This window comes from Pleurodeles waltl, chromosome 2_2 (assembly GCF_031143425.1).
Source record: "Pleurodeles waltl isolate 20211129_DDA chromosome 2_2, aPleWal1.hap1.20221129, whole genome shotgun sequence".
In the NCBI taxonomy this organism is placed as follows: Eukaryota; Metazoa; Chordata; class Amphibia; order Caudata; family Salamandridae; genus Pleurodeles; species Pleurodeles waltl.
The window spans coordinates 1,173,871,332-1,173,894,168 of NC_090439.1; the positions used below are offsets into that span (position 1 = coordinate 1,173,871,332).

The following is a 22,837-nucleotide window of genomic DNA, read 5'->3' on the forward strand; positions in this document are numbered from 1 at the left end:
CCTCCTCCGGATATGAGTCAGCAGCTTTGCTTGACAATCTTGTGATTGGTGGGGATGGCGGTGACAATGTCTAGTGTTGATGCTACGGTTAGCCTTGCTTCGACTAAAGAAAGAGGTTCGGGTGGCAATGTCCAGCAGGTCCCAGATCTATGTGACATGTTTGCTGTACGATCAATTGTTGAGTAGCATGCATGATATTGAGTATTAGAATGTGGTTGGTGCACAGATGCTTAGATGTGTGGGGTGGTGGATGCTGTCTGTCTGCTGTGGTGGATGTGGGGGTGCAGGTAAAGCAGGTCAGGGGAGGACCATGGTTTCTTGCACTGGGTACGGTCCAGAAATGGTACAGGTGCAGACTACCCTTGTCATGCCTTCAGCACAGGCGGAGAGTGCAGGGTATGGTGGGCTGGACTCAGACAGGCATGGGAGGCAGTAGAGGGAGGGAGCAGGAAAAGGTGTGTGGTGAGGAGCAGGTAAGGATCAGTAAGGAGCAGAAAAGGTGGGAACAGTGAAAAGAGGGCACAAAACAGGGCAGAAATGTAAAGAAGAATAGGAGAAAAGCAATTAAACTAACTGGTGCAGAACAAGGAAAGTGAAAAACAAGGGCACAAAACAAAGCAAAAAGGCAATGAAAGAAGAGGTCAAGAGCATTGAAAAATACTGGCAAAAAGATGAGAGAAAGGCAAAAACAGGAAACAAAATTGAGGCAAATGAAATGAGAAAATAAGTGAGAGCAGGGTCCAGAAAAGGCAGAGGCAATGAAAACAGGGCAGAGTATAAGCGGAAAGGCAAAGAAAAACAGTTGAAAAACAACGAAAAGTACTGGCACAAAATGAGGAAAGTCAAAAAGAAGAGCACAAATTTGAGGTAAAAAGGCAAAGATAAGCACAGGAAAAACAATGAAAAAAACAGACACAGAGAGAAGTCAAAACAAGGGCACAAAGCAAGGCAAAAAAGCAAAGAAATAACAGATGAAAAGCAAGGAATGAGAGAAAGGCACAAAAACACAAAAATGAGGCAAAATAAAAATAAATAAGAAAATGGGTGAGAGCGGTGATGACAAAAAAGTAGAGAAAGCAGAGATGTGAAGGGCACAGACTGAGAAAGAAGCAATGAAGAGAAAGAGAGTGAGATGGAGAGAAAAAGGAGCAAGATTGTAGACTTTTTTTTATTATTTAGTCAGGTGGAAATAAAATGGCCACCAGTGGTATATAAAATGTCATGCATTTTCTTAAATTAGCATCCGTAGAAATGTTTAAAGCTATTCTTGAAGCTTGCTTGAAAAGTAGTTCTTTTTAGTTTAAACGGATGGAGCAATAGCTACCCCTAGCGTACAAATGCAGTAAGGAGCTTGATGACGTAATTTACTAAAGATGACTGTTTTCATTGCTAAATGTTGCTAATACTTGTTCTGTTCCTCGAGGAGATGGTAGCAGTACTGATTTGTTTGGAGTTTTCTTCCTCATGTCCAAGGTCCTGTCGGCCGAAGACAATGCTGTTGTAGATGAATTCGGAAGAGAGGCACAAGAATGTATAAAAGTTACAGATGTCAATTGTGGAATAATCCAGTCATGTTTTAATGTCCTAATAAAAGTATAACAGTTTAGAGATTTGCCTAAAACCTAATTGGTTCCCCGAAGGTGGTCTGTTTGACACCCCTTGTTTCAGCCAATGAGAAATTATCTATTTTGCTATAAAAAGTTCTGTCATTTCCGTATTAAGGAGAGGAGAAGAGAAGAGATTTTAGATTTTGGGAGTATTGGAGAGTTGTTATCGTTCTGGATATTAGAGGTTTTGATGTAAAGTCTGAACCTTGTCCTATCTTTGCTGATTGGTATCTTGGGGGTCGTTTATGGATTATTAGCTGGTTCCAGACCTGGGAGGATTCCTTGGGGGGTTCTGCTAAGCAGATCTTGACGGTGTCCCCTTGCTGAAGTACCTTGCTGTAGATCCCCAGGCTAGGTGATGTATAAAAAGGACTAATGCTTGCCTTTTGTTTTTCAGGTACCAACTGCAACTGCTCATTGGTTTAAAAGTATATTAATTAATGTTGCGTAACCCAAGTTAGTATGTTTTCTCTAAATGCGTGTTACTAAATTCTGTTAACATGACGCCCAACATGTCAATGCTAGTTAGGATTTAGAGAGGGTATTTTCCCATTACCCATTCATAACTTGTGTTGATGTTCTTTGATTTTTGTAACAAATGTATTCTATTTCTTCAAAGATTCTTGTGTTTTTGATCTGTGTAATCTTGCTTGAGGTGATTTGTGTAGTGGCTTTGAATAAACTCAGATATTTGGTCATAATTTGCCACTGATGGCTTTATATGTGTTTCCCTTATGCTTGAGAATTATTTTCGTGACCCTAGCTTTGTTAATATAGGGTGATGCATTTGAACCTTCTTAATAAACCTGTGTGGTTATTACGGTTTGCACAGCCGAATGGTGTTTATATTATTATGATTGATGTGGTTCTAATATGACTACACGTTCTATCCTTGTCGGTTCGGTTCATTGACCTGGGCGTGTGGGATTTCACTATCCATGGTGGGTAAATGATAGCTGGGATCTGTCCGCGCTGCAGCACCAGCCAGATGTGTCTTGGTTCCAGTGGTATACTGAGCATGGGTCCCACATCCGGACATACTTTTGCTGTACATGAAACACGCTAAAGGTGATGGGGGGAATGTTTACAATAAGTCTACTGTTGTAAGTTGTTCAGGCTAGCATTTCAACCCATCACTGTTTTGTTCACCATGCCACCTAGATACTGTCCCACCTTCTCCCCCTGCTTCTAATGTCCCACCATGAGTCTATAGAGTATTTACTTCTTTCTTGCCTTCTTCAGTTGCCACCTGGCCTCCTCAGTTGGGCTCTCAGAATATCTCCTCTCAAGGGTTTTTACCTCTAAGGCAGACTGCTGAACCACTTTTCATTCATTGGCCAGAGCTACATCCTAGACAATAGATGTGGCACCAAGAGAATTTGCACAGAACCCAGAGATCCTTTATATCTTGAAAATGAATGGTCATTTGAGATGGACCTTTTCTGGGGGTGCTTTGTGGTGTAACATTTTAGCCTCAAGCAGGCATGGTTTCCTCATAGATTTATTAAGGTTCCAATCCACAATTATCTAGACTGGTGCATGGTCTGTGACAAAGCCCTCTGGGATCATACATTGCAATATTAGTAGGGTTGTTGGTTCAGAGTAAATATTGTAATCTTGACTGGGAGCAACGGATTGGAGATAGAAATGAATATACTTGTCTGCTGGGTACAAGATTCTAATTTTCTAAGATACCCTGGTCCTCCAGAATGTCTCTCAAAAGCACCGTAAAAGAGTTATTGGCTGTGTCAGGTGGGCCAGCCAGGTGTTGAATTATGTCTTGTGCCAAGTTCCAGTCTCCCTCCCAAAATCATGTGAGTGGTAGCAAGCTCTGGTTTGAAGAGGTTATCTTATTACCAATTGATGTCAGTGGAATGATCACTGATCACTTTGCTCCGGTCTCAATTTAACAAACACATATCTCCCTTCATCAACTTCACATGACTGTATGACCTTTGATCCTTTCCGGCTGGCGCACGCATTCCAAATAATCCCAATCTCTCTGACAGGCTGTGATTAAAGGAGGGATTACTTTCCTGTGATAGACCGAGTTTCCAGGGTGACCTCAGGCACCTTTGGTGCTTGCGTGCAGTAAAGGCTTATAAGTGGACTCAAGCTTGCTTGATAAAGCAATTTACAGATTGTGGTTGGCAGCAAATTTGAAGGCATGATTGTTTTATGGTGAATTTTGGAAGGTATCTGCACCCTTCTGGGTTTTACCTTTGCCTTTTCTTGGCTTTGACGTGATGATACCATGGTACATTGTGAACCCTGCCATTACTATTGGGGTGCTTCCTAAACAAACATCTCGTCCTGGTGATGACCCATTTTGAATAAATTTTGTAGGTTGGTTCGAAACATCGACATAAGTAGAATGTGGACTACTTTTAAAGCTGCTAGTGGATTTTTGACACATGTATTATGGGTGTTGCATAGAAGATCACATGATCCTTTAGCCATATTTGTATATATCGTTTTGTAAATAACACTGGTGCACTTTAGACTCACTTTACACACCTGCACTGTACCGTCACTTATGAGGAGCACCTGAATTATGAAAACAAAAGTAGTTTTGAATTCGAATTTTTGATAAGTTTTGTTGGTTTGTTTGAAATAAAGTGTATGAGTTACTTTACAAACCTTCCCCATGTGGAGCGTTTTGTACTATTTGATCACTGCTGGAGAGGTCAAGGGCTACACTTTCCCCGCAGTGACCCCTTTCTTGTTATAAAATGACTGTATTGCCATAGATGGGACATGTTTTCCCAATAGAATGGCCACTCTTAAGTTTATCAGCCTGCAGACATGACAGGCGCGTCTCCTGTAGAAGAGCTGCTTGTTTAGATACCAGGTACAATAGTATTTTTTTCTGTTGATATAATTTTTTAGAACATTCACATTCAGGAAATTATTGAGTGGCTTGGTTGTCATTTCACAGTAAAGTGAGGGAGAGGCTGGGAGTTGGTCTTTACCACGCATGCCTTTACAACGAATTTCATTATAAAATCATACTTAATAAAGGTATATTTGGTAACGCCAGGCGTGGATGTGTGACACAACCCCCTGACCCGTTTGCCCCACCCTAAAACCTACCCTGTCCTAAAAAAACAACCCCACTCTGTCCTAAAAACTTCCCCCAACTCCTGCCTGCCCTAAACCCTAAAAGCTACCATGTCCTGTCCTAAATTCTACCCTGCCCTGTCCTAAAAACTACCCCAAACCTAAACCCTACCCTGCCCAAAAAACGACCCCACACTACCCTAAACTACCCGAACCTATCATAAAATCTACCCTGCCATGTCCTAAAAACTACCCGACCCCCGTCCTAAACCTAAAAACTGCCCCACACTATCCTAAAAATAACCCCAACACCCCCTGACTGAACCCTAAAACCTACCCCACCCTGTCCTAAAAACTACCCCGACAACTGACCCCTTACCCTAAACCATAAAACCGACCCTGTCCTAAAAACTCCCCCACCCTGTCCTAAAAACTACCCCGATCCCCACCCCCACCATAAACCCTAAAACCTACCCCACCCTGTCTTTAAAACTACCCCGACCCCCAACACAACCCTAAAACCTACACTGTCCTAAAAACTACCCCACCCTGTCCTAAAAACTACCCTGATCCCCTGCCCTAAACACTAAAATCTACCATTCCCTGTTCCCAAAACTACCCAGACCCCCTGCCCCACCCTAAAACCTACCCCATCCTGTCCTACAAACTATCCCGCCCTGTCCTAAAAAATACCCTGACCTCCCTCCCCCCGCCCTGAACCCTAAAACCTACCCCACCCTGTCCTAAAAACTACCCTAACCCCCTGCCTCTGACCTGATCCCTAAAACCTACCCCACCCTGTCTTAAAAACTACCCGACCCTTCAACCCCACCCTTAACTCTAAAACCTACCCCACTCTGTCATTAGAAATCCCCCCACCCAACCCAGCCCCACTTACCCGGCCACTGCATTGCTTTTCTGGCTAGTCCTCCTGTGTGCCTGAACCACGCAAATGCATGGTGCCTTAACAACGCATTTGCGTGGTTCAGGTACAGGATGGTTCAGGGCAAGCATGGTAACGCTTGCATGGTTACGGCCTGCGTGGTTCTGGCACATTGTAAAGGCCTTGGTTGGCTTGGTTGTCGCCTCTCTACCTGGTGAGATTTGTTCACGTGTCTCAATGAGTAGTAGTTTAAAACATGATCAGAGCTCAAAGGGCATTGATTTGGAGTGATGGTCTCAGTACAAGTGTGTACCAGTGTCTGCACCTTTCCCTGGACTGGGTCTTATTTCTCAGTGGTCTCCACTGACCCACAGGGAGACTCCTCTTTGCTGAGAGTTATTCCTTGTGGTGGTGAAGGACCTGTGTGCGTGTAGGCATATGTGAAGAAGGAGTATTGGGAGGTGAGTAGCTGGGAGGGTGGTATGTGTGGGAGTGGGACGCCTTGTCCAGTTTCAAAACATATAACATCACAATAAACAGGCCGTCTAGCAAGACTGGATATTGCCAAGGATGAAAAAGCCACTGGGAAGGCAGTTAAGCTGTGTATTTTAAGGTTCGATTAGATGATACTCTACTGTACATGGTAACAACCTATGGGGATCCACGTGGAAGTTTATTTATCCAGTGAAATGACAGGTTTAGTTGCGGTTCTAGATGTGTCTGAGGACTTATCTGGTGTGATCTCTTCCATAGGCTTTATCGCCTTGTCTCATTCTGTTGACTTTTTAAAAGGTTGGTCTTATTGCCTCCCCAATTGTTATGAGGCCTAGTTGCTCCTTTTGGAAGATTTTTTATTTATTTGCACTGATGGCTGTGCTGTGTCCATGCTTCGTCAAGTCTGTCTCAGAATGTTGCCAGTTCCTCTGGGCAGTTATAGTCTCAAGATCTACCATCCAAGTGTATTCACGGTGTTGCTAGTTCTAAAAGGCCATACTTAATGTCCCATATTTTTAGTTTTAGCCTAAGGTAAAGGAAGATCTTTTGCTTTGCATTGGTTTTTACTGAGACAGCTGCAATTTGGACATTGTTACCTTCCCAGTCATATGGTACATATTTGTTAACCACTGTTAGAATCTGTCGTGTTTGTTCATGTTGGAGGAGATGTGCTTGGGCCTGTCTGTGTTTTTCTTGGGTGGTATCTGGGCCTGGACTCTGTGTGCCCTCTGACGTTCTGAAGGTGGAGAATAAGTCAGTCCTGTAGGGTGTGGTTAGAGGTTGATCAGGAAATCTTTTGTGTTGTCTTGCTCAAGTTTTAGTGATATTCCATAGAATCGAACATTGTCATGTTGGGCCCGGTCCTCTAGTTCAATCACTTTCTGCTTGGGATACCATGCATCAGGGCCCCTAGGTATCGCCCCGCTCCAGTTGACATTCCATCATAGTTATCTTCTTTTCACGTCCATCCACCTTATAGCAGAAACATCTCTTTTCTGAGTTAGTTTAACTTCCATCCTGTAATCCGTTGTCATCCCTGGACCCCAATCACACTTCCACCACAGACATTTATTTGAGAATGATCTCTAGTGAGACTTCTAATCCTGCAGATGTGACTGTGGAGTTGTTGTTTTAACCCCCGGGTCCCTACGATCTTGGTGGAAGGAAGCTATTGTGAGGTCTTGCCTGAGGCCATCATAATGTTATATCTTTGGGGGGATGATATGTTGCCCACTGGATAGTCCTGCTTCCAAGTTGCAGCCTTGCCCTGAGAAACATTGGACTGCTGGAAGTCCCAATGGGGCCCTTATAATCTTTCATCAGAAGGGGGCGGTAGCGTATGTGTAGCCCAAGTCACATTACATGGTCTATTCAGTAGGTCTTCATTCCTTAAGGTCTTTAAGTCCAGGGTGGGTTGGACCACAAGTGGCACCAGGTTAGTGTATGATTTAGCAGGAGGTAGGGAAAAGCCCTTGGGGATAGAAGCAGGGAGGCCCTGTGGCGCACATTGATGAGTGATCTGGTAGGGCCTAAGTGGAGTGGGCTATTAAGGCATGGGGGGTGCCAGTCTGGTTCCCTAACTGCGATGGTACTAGCTGTCACACTGGAGATGAATAAGTTGTCAGGTAAGTAGATGGGACCCCATGATAGATGCCACCAGAAATGAGGACCTAGGGAAAAGGGCTCCTTGGTCTGCAGTGATATGTTATAGCATGGGTGAGATGCATGCCCACCCCACAGTTCTGTAGTTGTTGAGTGGATGGACAGGGTGACAGAAGCATGGGGGCCTCAGTGCTGTATCTCTGGAGTCAGGAGTCTTCTTGAAGCATCTCAGTGTTTGTTGTGTGAGCTCTCTTCTCCAGCGTACAAACATCAAAGCTAGCTCGCAAATCCCCAAAGAGAATGCGTGGCAAGGAGAGCGGGTGGGCACTTACCCACAGTTTCCAAACCTCTGTGGTACAGAAATATGATAAATCAGCCATTTCTCATGTTCCTCCTTGGGTTCTGATTCTATTCCGTCTAGTGAGGAAGTGTTTTGCACACTAACTGAGGAGGATGCTGGTGGCAGATCTCCCAAGGGTTTTCAGGGCTCTACTCAGAAGCAGCCCATTGCCTAACTAACACTTTAAGTGCGAACCCTTACACAACAGTAGCTGTCCATTTCCAAATCACTATGATCTTTTGCACCTCATACCCCTTTGTCCCACAACAACTTACACATAAAAAGAAACATCTCCAACATCATTCACATACAATCTTTCTGTATTACAGCGGAGAGTAAATAATTGCAGATCTGGGTATTTTAGGATGGGCTTCTTATGTAGCTCACACTGACTACAACAAAGAATACTCCAGAGTGGTGCAATGTGAGACAGTACATAAGCAATTGTTTATACCTGAAATCCCAATCGGAGGCATTTCAATCGTTACAGTATCCTTTTTAGCAGATCGAGATGAAGATGAACACTAAAAGGAAATAAAAAAGTTGAAGATATTTAAGTTTTTACTTCACATCTAGAGCCTCCATCACATCTGTAATTCTCCTTCATCCAGAACACCCAACACCCCAATTACTCTTGACACCCCTTGTTTCTGCCATCAAATCACGTTTTGCATTTATGTCACATTACACACCTCTCACACCATGACCCAGCTCACCCCTCACATCTGGCATCCCTCTCAACACTAAACTTGAAATCTGGAATACAGATTAGTCCAATGCTCCTATTACATCCAGCATGAAAATAACCATGTGCACCCTTTGTATCCAACAGGTTCCCAGTTTTGGCACCTGCTCACATACAAGCCCCCTCTACAAGAAACACATGATGGGATACAGATACTACTTCTCACTCAAAAGCAGCTCACCCAGTCAGTTGGATGACCTTCAGTGTGGTTACGGGTAGAGAAAAAGTTGCAAGAGCCATGAAGTGACAAGTTGACATGTAATACCTGTACCCTGCTGGTAGCCCTTACTAGAGTGAGTGATAAACCCTAAGTGCTGCCCCGGAGAGTCTATGTGCTTTAGAAGCGGCCAAGAGAAGCTGCAACAGAAACTGAGACTTCAAAAATGTTTAGATGTCTAGAATTTCATTGGGACCTTGCGGCAAAGGTATTTGATTTTGAGTGGACCTCTGTAGATATATCTTCAGGCTTGCCATGCTGGAGGATCCTGAGCTCCATTAAAATGACTACGTTGAAAGGTCGAAAGCTTGACCAGGAAGAGGTATGAAAAGGATCCAGCCAATAGGGCAACTGTGGCATCAGCTAAATATTAATTTCTCCCACTATAAGCTTTGCATGTCAAAATCAAAGGCCTCTGTGAGACCTCATTCAATGGCCATCAACACTTGGGAAGACTTCATCAGATATATCCCTCAGTTTTGTCCTGCTGGAGGATTTTGACTTCCATTTTCAGAGAATGAGTCAGAAGTTACATTTTTGACTGGTTCGACCCTCTTAGTGAACACATGCTCGATCGTTGTTGGCCTGATATCACAACTAGGTCTTGTTCCTCCGCACGCATTGACTTCTACTTAGTACTACTACCTCGTTATCCACACCAGGCACTACCTTGGGTGGTTTTCTGCAGTGGGAGGTCAGGGTGATTAGTAAGGAGATTGACCTGGCTGAACAACATTTACTCCTCACCCCTTGATTTGCAGACTTTGCCTGAGGTAATCTCTATTGATGAAGTCCCTGATCTAAGTATGTCAGAGGGGAGGCCAGGAACCTCTGACACTTTAACAGGCACTGATAGTACGCCAGCTGAGGAACCCATTTGGCACTTTCAGGTCATACAATTCCAACCCAAGATTTATCCTGCTGGTGCTAAGACAAGGAGTTAAGCAGGAAAAAAAAGAGGGGGGGCTAAATTTAAGAGATAGTGCTCCAGCCCTTCAACTCTATTGCAAAGCCCAGCCCCAATATAATGAGGGAAGATGGGGAAGGAATCCCTGAGTTAAAGGAGGATCTTTGTAACAGAGTTGTAGCATCTTTGACATCTTTGACATCTTTGACATCTGATTTTGGCCCACCTAAAGAAAATAGAGAAAATACTGGCTAATCTGAATCTTACCCTCGCCGTGCATCCGCCTACCGCAGTGCCTCCTACTGACCCCCAAATGGCCCGCTTGTTACCTAGCCCATTGCCTGCACCAGCAGAACCTACCACTTCATGTAATGAGTCATTGGATCAAGTAAGGGGGGCAGGAGTGAGTTCAGGGAGAGGGGAATCAGATCCCAAGGTAGGCCATAGAGGGCAAGAAAAGTCTTTGGAGCAAGCTAATGGGCCTTCTTATACCCTGGACCATAGGACATACAACTTCTAGTAGCTTTTTCCCATGGCGCTTCCTATATTGTAACTGCTCCCACAGGCCACTCCTTTTGTTCTGGTTCTTAAAGGTGGGGAGGGGCTGTTCTAGTTTAATTGATTTTATCCTACATTCGGAAAACTTAAGAGAATGGGCAAACGATTATATCCTATCAGATTCTCCCTTTAGTAATCATAGGTGAATAGCCATATCAATTCACTGCGTTTTCTTTGCAAAGAGACAGTTGGAGGTAAATCCATTACTAACATTAAAAGGGTGATTATGAGTTGGGCAAAGGATGATAATGATCTTTTTTTATCTGCTTTAATTGTTCAACGTATCCTGATGTCTTGTTGTGCCTTAATGAAAATAGTAATATTGAATGTAGGGTTACTGAGCTATTCAATAACTTTGATAGAATCTGTGGCACAGTACATGAGAAGCTCACAGTCACAATTAGATCTAATAATAGGAAGCAAGTAAAATGGCTTGACTGAAATTGCACAAAGGCTCAAAATCATCTGCTGGGAGCACTTAAAGTAGTCCCTAGAAATGTAAAGTTGGTACATTAGTGCCTGAAGGCATAGAATAAATCGTTAAGGGCCCGGAAAAAGTAGTAATCAGTGAGGAAGCTTATCCTACCTTACTATTGGCTAGTAATCAGCGAGGAAGCTTAACATACCTTGCCCTTGGCTAGTGAGCTTAAGGATAATAAAACCTTTTGGCGGTCGGTAAATCACAACTATTTTGAGAAAGTCCAGTGGTTCGGGCTCGAAACAATGATTTTACCCGCAGACTGGGTCACTCCCTTTACTCTTTTATATTTAGTTCCTACCTTTTTACACAGTGGCAATTTTATCAGGAAGTTCTCCAGCTTCTTCTTCTCGATCCTAAATCTTACCCACACTTTTCCCAGGATTAGAGATAAAGTTGAGTGATGTGATGGATGAAATCAGTAGATGACCTGCGTAGAAAGCTCCTGGGCCCGATGGCACACTGGCTGACCTTTTTAAGGCAAAGATGCCTCTGTAACATCCCAAAGGCTTCTTTAACAATGGGCCCCCCAAAGGCTTAGTCCGATGTTATTATCATTTGTATTTTTAAAAAAGGCTCCAAGGGGCACCCAAAGTGCTATTGTCCAATGCTGTTGATTAATTCAACTGCTAAAATAATGGGAAGGATTTGTTGGAGCGCTTGCAAACCTGGATGAGCGAATGCAATGTGCTCTTGGAACTCCAATTTGGTTTTCGCACCTGGTCTTGGGACAGTAGAGCCGTGCCTTCAATGATATCCTTTAATAAACAATATGCATTGGCCAAAGAAGGAAAGTTGTATTTAGTATTTATGAATCTGAGTTCAGCATTTGACTCACTTAATACATCTAAGCTCTGGAGTATTCTGACAGAGCTTGGGGTAGAGGTGAAGATTGGTAACTTCTTGAGAGAACTCCACCTAGAAGTGACAGCTAGTGTGAGGTATGGCCCTGGATGGAAAACAACTGAACCCTTCAAACCTGCTAGAGATGTACACCAGGGCTGGGTTCTTGCACCATTTCATTTTTCTTTATATGTTAACAGCCTAGAAGAACAATTACTGAATCTTAATGCTCACTACCAACGAGTGGGTAACTGCAGTGTTCCGGTATTAGTTTAAGCCGATGATACAGTCCTAATGACCAGAACTGTGATTGACCTGCAGTGTCTGTGTTAATATTGGAAAAATTGGTGTTGATGCGCACCATGATACGTTCACACCTAATAAACAAAATTGCATTGCTATTGTCAATCTCCCATCATGAACTCTGAGTCAACCTCAACTCCAAAGAACGTGGTCAGGCAGACTCAGAGACCTAAGCCTGAGGCTACTGATTGACAGGTCACAGACGGGGTAGCATGTAGCTGGCAGACAAACGAGCAAATAGGAAACTCAGATTAGTCACACAGATAGGTGCAGCGACACCATAATGGTCCCTGGAGATCGGTCCCAGTAAAGGACACATGGGCGGAGGGATGCGTGCATTACCAAACACCATAAAGTCAGGTGCCACATGTAGTTAGGAACACTTAGCCAATCAGAACTAAGCATGCACAGTAACATGCAGCAATAACGTGCCATCTGGACATGTTAACCCACTGGCCTTCATTGTGTCCATGCAAAGTCGAGGCCTACCTGCATTTTTTATCAGTGACCTTCTTTATGACTCCGCGACCACTGCTCATATTCTTGACCAAGAAAGAAATGTTTGAGTTGTTTTATGGTACTCACAGAAATGAATAAAACACTGCTCAGAACAGTTGTACTCTGAAACAGTCCTCAGACCCATGTCTGTAACTGTTCTCCTGGCCACAATGTTTTATTAAACAAACTGTACCTGTTTCGACAAATGCCTCTTGTCTTTTGTTTTTTCAAGGTAAATTCACATCCAAGCAAAACAACTGCTTGACCAATTCTGTGCTTTCATGGCTAATCTGGATCTGACTGTCATTCAGGCAAAAACCCACATAATGGTCTTTTGCTCCAGAAAGAAGAAATATATTGCCTTTAGGGTGAACAGTAAAATACTTTGAACTGTTCTTATATATCCATATTTTGGGATATTTTTTTATGACAAACTTACCTGGGACTCACTGAAAAATACTAGAGCTGCTGCTCTAGCTAAAACTACAGAACAGAGAGCTTTTAACAATATACAAGGCAAAGTGCTCACAAATGCAACTTATGGGGCTGGTGTCTAGACACTGAGTGACCAATCTAGGTTGGAGAGGGTTGAAAATGGTTTTGTCAAAAGACTGTTGGCCAAAATTCCCTGACATCTACATCTGTCACACTGAAACTGGGGTAGGCAATATTAATGATATTGTTATGCTGCAACCACTTCTGTTATGGCTCAAGATTTGGACTAAGGGCCTCCTTATGAGGCTGGCGGCCAGCCTGTTGGCCCACCAACCACATGGAAAGAACACTGTGAGGCTGGCAGGCTCCTCTCAGGCCCCATTCCAAGGTTTCCACTGGGCTGACCGGAGGAAACTTTGTTTTTTTGCTGTTCATCCCAGTGGAAACTGTAAGGCGGCATTTGCCCCGGCTCCTCATGGAGCCAAGGCCAATGCCGTCGCACAGAGGGTGCCCCCAGCACCCTAGGAATGCACACTGTCTGCCGTGGCAGACTGTGCTCATTTCAAGGGAGCTGGGGAAGGGGGCCCCTGCACTGCCCATGCCATAGGCATGGGCAGTGCAGGGGCCCCTCTATGGACCCCAGCACAGGCTTTCAACCAGCCTTTTCATGGTGCGGTCCCCACCATGAAAAGGCTGGCAGAAAGTGGAGTCATGATCAGCATGGTGACGCTAAACTCAGCATTGCCGTGCCTGACCACAAACCAGACCGATGTCACCCCGTTGGTGGTCCCTAGGGGGTTCCCCCTGCCAGGGTCATAATGTGACAGTGGGACTGCCAGGAGTGCGGTCGTCCCATTACCAGCGTGAGTCTGATGGTCTAACGACCGTCAGACTTGTAATGAGGCCCTAAGTCCGAAACATCTTTTAACCGGCTATTCTTGCAGGCAGGAACAAAGCTTGAAAATTCCTTGGATCTCGTACATGTGCAACTTCATCAGCCTGAAATTACTGACCTATGTGAGACCCAGGGACCTATTAGGCCAGCTTTTTCTAAAATACTGAGGGCAATGTTTTTGGCTAAATGTACCAATGAAAGAATGCACAAAGAGGCTTGCAAGCCCCCCTTCTGGCCTATTCAGAAATCTCTACTAGACTTGGAATCAAGCCAAATCATGGGTTAGCAATTTGCACCGCAGCTTTTTGTTAACAAGGTTAAGGGCCTCATTATGAGTGTGGCAGTCCCAGTTATATTATTTAATCAATATGTTCCTCAGGTGGCTAGAATTACATTTATCAAGTAGATAATAAAAATATATATATATAACATCCCAAAGCAAATGGTATGATTGAAAGATTGAACAGAGTGTTGCAAGAAAACATACAGAAAACATACAACTTGCAAACTAATGGGAAACTCTGGAAGGTAAACCTTGTTGGAGGCTGGCATGGATTGTAGTGGGTACCAGAGGTACTTACACCTTGTGCCAGGTCCAGTTATCCCTTATTAGTGTAGAAGAGGTGTTTCTAGCAATTTAGGCTGATAGAAGGTAGCTATAGCAGGGCAGCTTAGGATGAACTAGGAGACATGCAAAGCTCCTACTATACCACTGGTGTCATATGCACAATATCATAAGAAAACACAATACACAGAAGTACTAAAAATAGAGGTACTTTATTTTTATGACAATATGCCAGAAGTATCTCAGTGAGTACCCTCAGTATGAGGATGCCAAATATACACATGATATGTGTACACAATACCAAAAATATGCAGTAATAGCAAAAGGAAGTAATGCAAGCAATGTAAATTTACAGTAGATTGCAATAGGAGCACATAGGTATAGGGGCAACACAAACCATATACTCCAAAAGTGGAATGCAAACCACAAATGGACCCCAAACCTATGTGAGCTTGTAGAGGGTCACTGGGACTGTAAGAAAACAGTGAGGGTTAGAAAAATAGCCCACCCCAAGACCCTGAAAAGTAGGTGTAAAGTGCACCAGAGAGCACAGAAGTCGTGGTAGGGGAATTCTGCAAGGAAGACCAACACCAGCAATGCAACCAAAGTGGATTTCCGGACCTGAGTACCTGTGAAACCAGGGGACCAAGTCCAAGAGTCACGATAATGTCGAGAGTGGGCAGATGCCCAGGAAATGCCAGCTGAGGGTGGAAAGAAGCTGCCCCCGGATGGTAGAAGCTGTGGACTCTGCAAGAACGAAGAGCACTAGGAACTTCCCCTTTGGAGGATGGATGTCCCACATCGTGAAAAAGCTTGCAGAGGTGTTCCCACGCAGAAAGACCACAAACAAGCCTTGCTAGCTGCAAGGGTCGCAGTCAGAGTTTTTGGGTGCTGCTGTGGCCCAGGAGGGACCAGGATGTCGCCACTTGGATGAGGAGACAGAGGGGGTGCCCAGCAAGTCAGGGAGCCCTCACAGAAGCAGGCAGCACCCGCAGAAGTCCTGGAAAAGGCACTTAGAAGAGGAGTGAACCGGAGTCCACCCGAAGACACAAAAGGGAGTACCATGACGCCGGAGGACAACTCAGAAGGTTGTGCCCTGCAGGTTAGAGTGTCAGGGATCCAGGCTTGGCTGTGCACAAAGGAAATCCTGGAAGAGTGCACAGGAGCCGGAGCAGCTGCAAATCATGCGGTAAAACAGCAATGCAGTCTAGCGTGGGGAGGCAAGGACTTACCTCCACCAAACTTGGACTGAAGAGTCACTGGACTGTGGGAGTCACTTGGACAGAGTTGCTGAGTTCCAGGGACCACGCTCGTCGTGCTGAGAGGGGACCCAGTGGACCGGTGATGCAGTCTTTTTGTTGCATGCGGTTGCAGGGGGAGGATTCCGTCGTCCCACGGGAGATTTCTTCAGAGCTCCTGGTGCAGAGAGGAGGCAGGCTACCCCCAGAGCATGCACCACCAGGAAACAGTCGAGAAGGCGGCAGGAGAAGCGATACAAGGTTGCAGTAGTCGTCCTTACTACTTTGTTGCGGTTTTGCAGGCGTCCTGAGCAGTCAGCGGTTGATCCTTTTGCAGAAGGTGAAGAGAGAGATGCAGAGGAACTCGGATGAGCACTTGCATTCGTTATCTAAAGAATTCCCCAAAGCAGAGACCCTAAATAGCCAGAAAAGGAGGTTTGGCTACCTAGGAAGGAGAATAGGCTAGCAACACAGGTAAGAGCCTATCAGAAAGAGTCTCTGACGTCACCTGCTGGCACTGGCCACTCAGAGCAGTCCAGTGTGCCAGCAACACCTCTGTTTCCAGGATGGCAGAGGTCTGGAGCACACTGGAGGAGCTCTGGGCATCTCCCCTGGGAGGTGAGGTCAGGAGAGTGGTCACTCCCCTTTCCTTTGTCCAGTTTTGCACCAGAGCAGGGCTGGGGGATCCCTGAACCGGTGTAGACTGGCTTATGCAGAGATGGGCACCATCTGTGCCCATCAAAGCATTTCCAGAGGCTGGGGGAGGCTACTCCTCCCCAGCCCTGACCACCTTTTTCAAAGGGAGAGGGTGTAACACCCTCTCTCTGAGGAAGTCCTTTGTTCTGCCTTCCTGGGCCAGGCCTGGCTGGACCCCAGGAGGGCAGAAACCTGTCTGAGGGGTTGGCAGCAACAGCAGCTGCAGTGAAACCCCGGGAGAGGCAGTTTGGCAGTACCCGGGTCTGTGCTAGAGACTCGGGGGATCATGGAATTGTCTCCCCAATGCCAGAATGGCATTGGGGTGACAATTCCATGATCTTAGACATGTTACATGGCCATGTTCGGAGTTACCATTGTGACACTACACATAGGTAGTGACCTATGTATAGTGCACGCGTGAAATGGTGTCCCCGCACTCACAAAGTCCGGGGAATTTGCCCTGAACAATGTGGGGGCACCTTGGTTAGTGCCAGGGTGCCCACACACTAAGTAACTTAGCACCTAACCTTCACCAGGTGAAGGTTAGACATACAGGTGACTTATAAGTTACTTAAGTGCAGTGGTAAATGGCTGTGAAATAACGTGGACGTTATTTCACTCAGGCTGCAGTGGCAGGCCTGTGTAAGAATTGTCAGAGCTCCCTGTGGGTGGCAAAAGAAATGCTGCAGCCCATAGGGATCTCCTGGAACCCTAATACCCTGGGTACCTTATTACCATATACTAGGGAATTATAAGGGTGTTCCAGTATGCCAATGTGAATTGGTGAAATTGGTCACTAGCCTGTTAGTAACAATTTAGAAAGCAGAGAGAGCATAACCACTGAGGTTCTGGTTAGCAGAGTCTCAGTGAGACAGTTAGTCATCACACAGGGAACACATACAGGGCACACTTATGAGCACTGGGGCCCTGCCTGGCAGGGTCCCAGTGACACATACACTAAAACAACATATATACAGTGAAATATGGAGGTAACATGCAGGCAAGATGGTACTTTCCTACACCGAGTTAACAACAGTTAACCACAGGAACCTCAGTTACTTGTTGTCATACAATAGTATCCCAATGTAAAGTCATTTCCCACAGGTCCCCCACAAGGTCATGCACACATATATTTGTCACATACATAATGACCCAACAATAAGAAATGATGGTTCAAATTTAGCTATGTTGATAGCAACATTACAATAGCCTGGAGAAGGTGACATGGAAATACCCATGTCACACTGGAAACATATCAACAATGTACATTGCACCAAGTGATATTTGTCCCAATAGAGTCAAGGATGTAGTACCACTGTTACCCAGATAGGCCACACATGTGGCATGGAATATGTCAGGGAAAGATGTCCCCAAAATACACAACACAATGTTTCAACAAGACCCAGGATAGTCACTGCTGATGTCTGGCAGCCCTTACAATGACACACTCTGAGTGCTTCAGTAGAAGCCATTAGTCCTTTGCATGTAGGAGAGATACAGAAGTTGCAAGGACTTGTAGAAAGCCCTCAACATGAATGACAATGAGAAGCAACATCACTGTCTCCATCTTGGTCAAGAAAGCCCAGGTGCCTGTCTGTGGATGAATGCCTGCACCCAAACATATGTGTCTAAACCATGACTGCAAGTCACTCCATGATACATGCCATCTGTCAGGGTACAAACCTTAATCATTACACATGTGCAGTTCACTTTTCAACATGATGCCACATCAAGAGCATAGATAAACACATTGTGGCTCTAAATTATGCTCTGTCATGTCCCTCATTGTTATTGCAGTTCTAAGTGCCAAATGACATGCTATAACACTTGAGGGAATGTGTCAGCCAATAAACAATGGTGACACATTCCTGTATGGGGCACACCGTAGGGGTCATTACAACCTCGATGGTCTTTTTACAAGACCGCCGATGAACCCGCCGTGCTGAAGACCGCCAGTGGTGGCGTTTTTTCGCTCGGCATATTATGACTGTTGCCAGCTCTCTGTCGTTTTTCCGACGGAGAGCCGCCAACAGCCATAGTGACGGCCGGCGGGGAAGTGGAGTTGCTCCACCTCCACCGCCACGCCAACAGAACACCGCCCAGCGAATCACATCCTGTGATTTGCCGCAGCGGTGTTCTGTTGGCGGTGTGGTGTCGGCGGAGCTGCCCCCATGGCTCCCATCCCCTCCCGGAGGATCGACGGAACAGGTAAGTCGATCATCCGTTAGGGGAGGGGAATGGGAGGGTGTTGTGTGTTGTGTGGGTGCATGGGGGTGTGTGTGGGTGTATGTGGAGGGGGTGTGTAAGTGCGTGTAAGCTTGCAGGGGTGTTGTGTGATTGGGAATGAGTGGCTGTATGTCTGTAGGTATGTCTGTATGGATGTGCACGTGTATGTTTGAATGTGGGTGTGCGTGTCTGACTGTGTGTGTGGATGTTGGCATGTATGTCAGTGTGTGTGCGTGTATGTGTGTTGGTGGTGCCTGCGTGCATGTCGGGTGTGTAAGTGGAAGGTAATGTTGGGGGTCGGGGTGGGGAGGGGGGTCCTGCCACCTTTGGGGGATGGCAGGAGTGGTGGGGGGTGTAGGGGAGGGAGTCGGGTGGGAGTGGGGGGTAGGGGAGACCCCTATCAGTGCCAGGGAAGGAATTCCCTGGCACTGATATTGCTTATCGCCATTGATTTCATGGCGGTTCCTACCGCTAGAAATCCACGGCGGTGAGCCGGGTCAAAATACCGGCGGCGGTATTGTCACGGCAGCCGGGCTGGAGACCCAGGTCTCCAGACCAGCGGGCAGAACGGAGAAGCGCGGATGACCATGGCGGTAACCGCCATGGTCATAAACCTCAACAAAAAGACCGCCAGCCTGTTGGTGGTCTTACCGCCGCTTTAACGCCATCCACCAGGGTTGTAATGACTCCCCATGTCATGTACCCCTATTGTAAATGTACCATTCAACACACAGTTTGCCATGTGCATATAAGTGAGGGAATACTGACATCATCCAATCGTCATAGGTAGACCATGCATGAAAATTAAGCTTACAACTGTTTCTCAAAATAGAAAGGGACATATGCTGACATGTAGGCACAAGGAATGTTGGAAACAGTGATGGCACATAAAGCATTTCAATGTACAATACCCACTTACCAAGGGAAAGTAGTATTCTATAGCTTCATCCAAAGAGCACTCTGAGGCCTGTCACCTATAAGTTGGACACCTTCACATTACAGATGGCAGTGATGCACCATCAGCCATCATATACAGAAAGAAACAAGCTTCTGGTGGCAGATGTCAACATACACATTTTCCCAGTCACAAGGCTGAGGACAGTAATCCATCACCTACTTAGCTATGGCATGGAACACAGGGGAGTAATGGTTTGTTGCATAACAAATTACACCCACTATAACAACAAACAATACATGGGTGATCACTGTACACAGCCATATGTGACCCTTTCTGAGCAAGTGGATTGAGGATTCAACCCAGTTTTGTCCTAGGTCCCTGGCCCAGTAGGCAAGGATCATCAGTAAAAATCTCATGACATGTCAACACAATCTCTCATCTACTGTGTGTCCCTAATTGTCAGGTGGAGCATTCAGAACCTCACTCAATCACCTGGCAATGTGGCAGGCAGGAATATGCCCTGTACTCACCCCCTTGTGGCTGCTGTGCTGCCCTCAAACGTCCATCAAGCTCCTAATAGGCCACCACCAGAATACAGGCCATCAGGGGGGTCATGGTCCAATGGGCACCCCACCCACGTTGAGAGGACAGCCCCAGCTGGGCCTCTGTGATCTTTCAGGCCCAGCATCTCAAGTCCTCCCACCTCTTGCGACAGTCGGTGCTCTGCTGGCAGTAGACCCTGGGGACATCACCTTCTTGGCAATGGCTCTACAGATCCCTTTCTTTTGTTGGACATTGATCTGCATGTATGCATGTAATTGTCAATACTCCTTAAGTGTGACACATACAAGCCATTAAGTACAGGGACATGACTACAGATATACATTTCCCAATCTGCATATCAACCCACCTCCATGGTCAGGCCCAAGAATGACTAGGCAGGCTTACTGACATCTTGTGGGGCATGCTCTAGCAACCTGACTGAAGTGTGAGCAACATGAGACACATCTCACGTCTGTGGCTTCTGAAAAGTAGACTCCTTAGGCATGAAAAGACCAACACATTCACTAGCACAGGCTACTGTAGGGACTGTACAATACAAATCCAAGCATCACAATGAAAGGACTGGCATGGTGGGTACAGAAAGTGTCTAGCGGGCCATGTGTGGACATTTGTAATGACAAATGCAGACTCATGCCACTTCAGGAGGTGGGGTTCTGTGTCATGTATCTGTACCAAATAAAACACTTTTGGACAGATGTGTCCATCCCACAGAGGTTGACTGCCAACAAACAAAGGAATACATTGACCATTTTCTACTATGTGACCAGACTACTGAGTCACATATCATGGTCTTCGAGGAATCAATACACTGCTAACCAGTACCCCAGTGATTATGCTCTCTCTTCTCTAAATGTTGTCACTGCATACTGGTAATCCAGTATTTCACCTAAAATTGGCATACTGTTGCCCCCGTATAAGTCCCTAGTATATAGTACCTAGGTACCCAGGGCATTAGGGTTCCAGGGCATCCCTATGGGCTGCAGCATTTCTTTTGCCACCCATAGGGAGCCCATGCAAAGGCTTCTCCAGGACTGCCTTTGCAGTCTGCGTGAAAAGGTACAGGCACCCTTTTACTGCCATTACACTGCACCATGTCACTTATAAGTCACCCCGATAGCAGGCCCTTCAGCCCTGAGGGCAGGGTGCAGAGTACCTGTGTGTGAAGGCACCCGTGCCCTAGCAGAGGTGCTTCCACGACCTCCAGGACCATTTTCCCGGACTTTGTGAGTGTGGGGACACCATTTGACACATGTATTTGGTCATAGGTCACTACCCATGTCGAGCTACATAATGGTAACTCTGAACATAGGCATGTTTGGCATCAACATATTGGACACAACCCCAATGCTTTTGCAAGCATTGGTTGTATGATTCCATGGACTCTGGGGGCTCCTTAGAGGAATCCCAGTTTTGCCATTCCAGCCTTCTGAGGTTTTCCAGACAGCCCCAGCTGCTGCCACCTCTCAGACAGGTTTCTGTCCTCCTGTTGCTTGAGCAGCTCAAGTCCAGGAAGGCAGAACAAATGATTTCCTTTGGGAGAGGGGTGTTACTCACTCTCCATTTGGAAATAAGTGTTACAGGCTTGGGAAGGGTAGCCTCCCCAAGCCTCTGAAGATGCTTTGAAGAGCCCTCCCCTGATAGGTGCTTACCTGTGTAGCTGAACAATCCCCATTTCAGGTCTATCTAGGGTCTCTCTCTTGGGTGGTTCTTCAGAATCGGATTGCAAGACTCCAGCAGGATCTGCATCCTTTACTTCACCTTCTTACCGAAGACAATTTATCTGGACCCTCCAGGAACTCTACAACTGCAACAAAGAAGCAAAGACGACTTCTGCAACATTGTATCTTCAGCTTCTGCCAGCAACTGCAACTGTTTCCCGGTCGTGCATCCTCAGAGGACAGCCTGTCTTCAGCCTGCACCAGAAGAATGAAGGAATCTCCCTTGGAGCGATGGAGTCACTCCCCTGCTTCAGCAGGCACCTCTCTGCAGCGACGACCGATGGCGTGGGTCCCCTCTCCTGGCAAAGTACGTGGATCCAGCATCATGGTCCCAACGTCCTGACATCCTACTGTCCAACTTTGGTGGAGGTAAGAGCTTGCCTCCCACGCAAGACAGTACCCCGTGCACCTTGTGTTTTGCAATTGCCAAGGCTTGTTGGAATCCTTCCACAAAGTTCTTCATGAACCGTGCAGGTCCAGCCACTTGCATAGCCACTGTAACTCCGCCCCAGTCTAGACTATGAGCCATACTGGGAGCTACATGTGTCAGGCCCTGGTCTATGCAGGCTGTGCAGATGGGAACTTACATGCCACTACATTCCCATCACTTCCATGCATTACACTACTTTATGTAGTAAAAAGCAAATTGGCATGTGGTGTGCGTGGCAACCTGAAGGGCATAGAAAGTGATGGCATGCCTTACAAACAACAGTCTAGCAAGGGCAGATGTGTGAAAAAATCTCTGTGGCAACATACACATAGATCACATTACTCATAACTGACACATGCAACATGCATATCCAGCTCATGCTGACATGTACAACATTCATGAGGAAAGAGATGACAATGGATGTCTGTGATGTCACCTCAGCTAGTTCCATGCATTCAACACAAAGTGAATCATGGAATTGTAAAGAACACACCACAATGTGAATGAACACAACATATGGCACTGGCCACCAATACCTGAACATTGACCCTCCCATTGATTCCACACAGACTGCACCTACACGCACCTGAGTATTTAATCTGGCACACATGAGCACATTCTAGCATGTGAGGAGGG

At 45.9% G+C, this 22,837-nt stretch overlaps 1 protein-coding gene across 1 annotated transcript in view; it reads right to left on the bottom strand.

Moving 5' to 3' along the window:
* Nucleotides 1–22,837, bottom strand: part of LOC138283044 (uromodulin-like) — a 158,924-nt gene that overhangs the window by 14,559 nt on the left and 121,528 nt on the right. Inside the window, exon 9 of the mRNA XM_069221178.1 lies at nucleotides 8,442–8,511. Coding sequence (XP_069077279.1) covers nucleotides 8,442–8,511 — 70 coding nt within the window. The remainder of the gene's footprint in view (nucleotides 1–8,441; nucleotides 8,512–22,837) is intronic.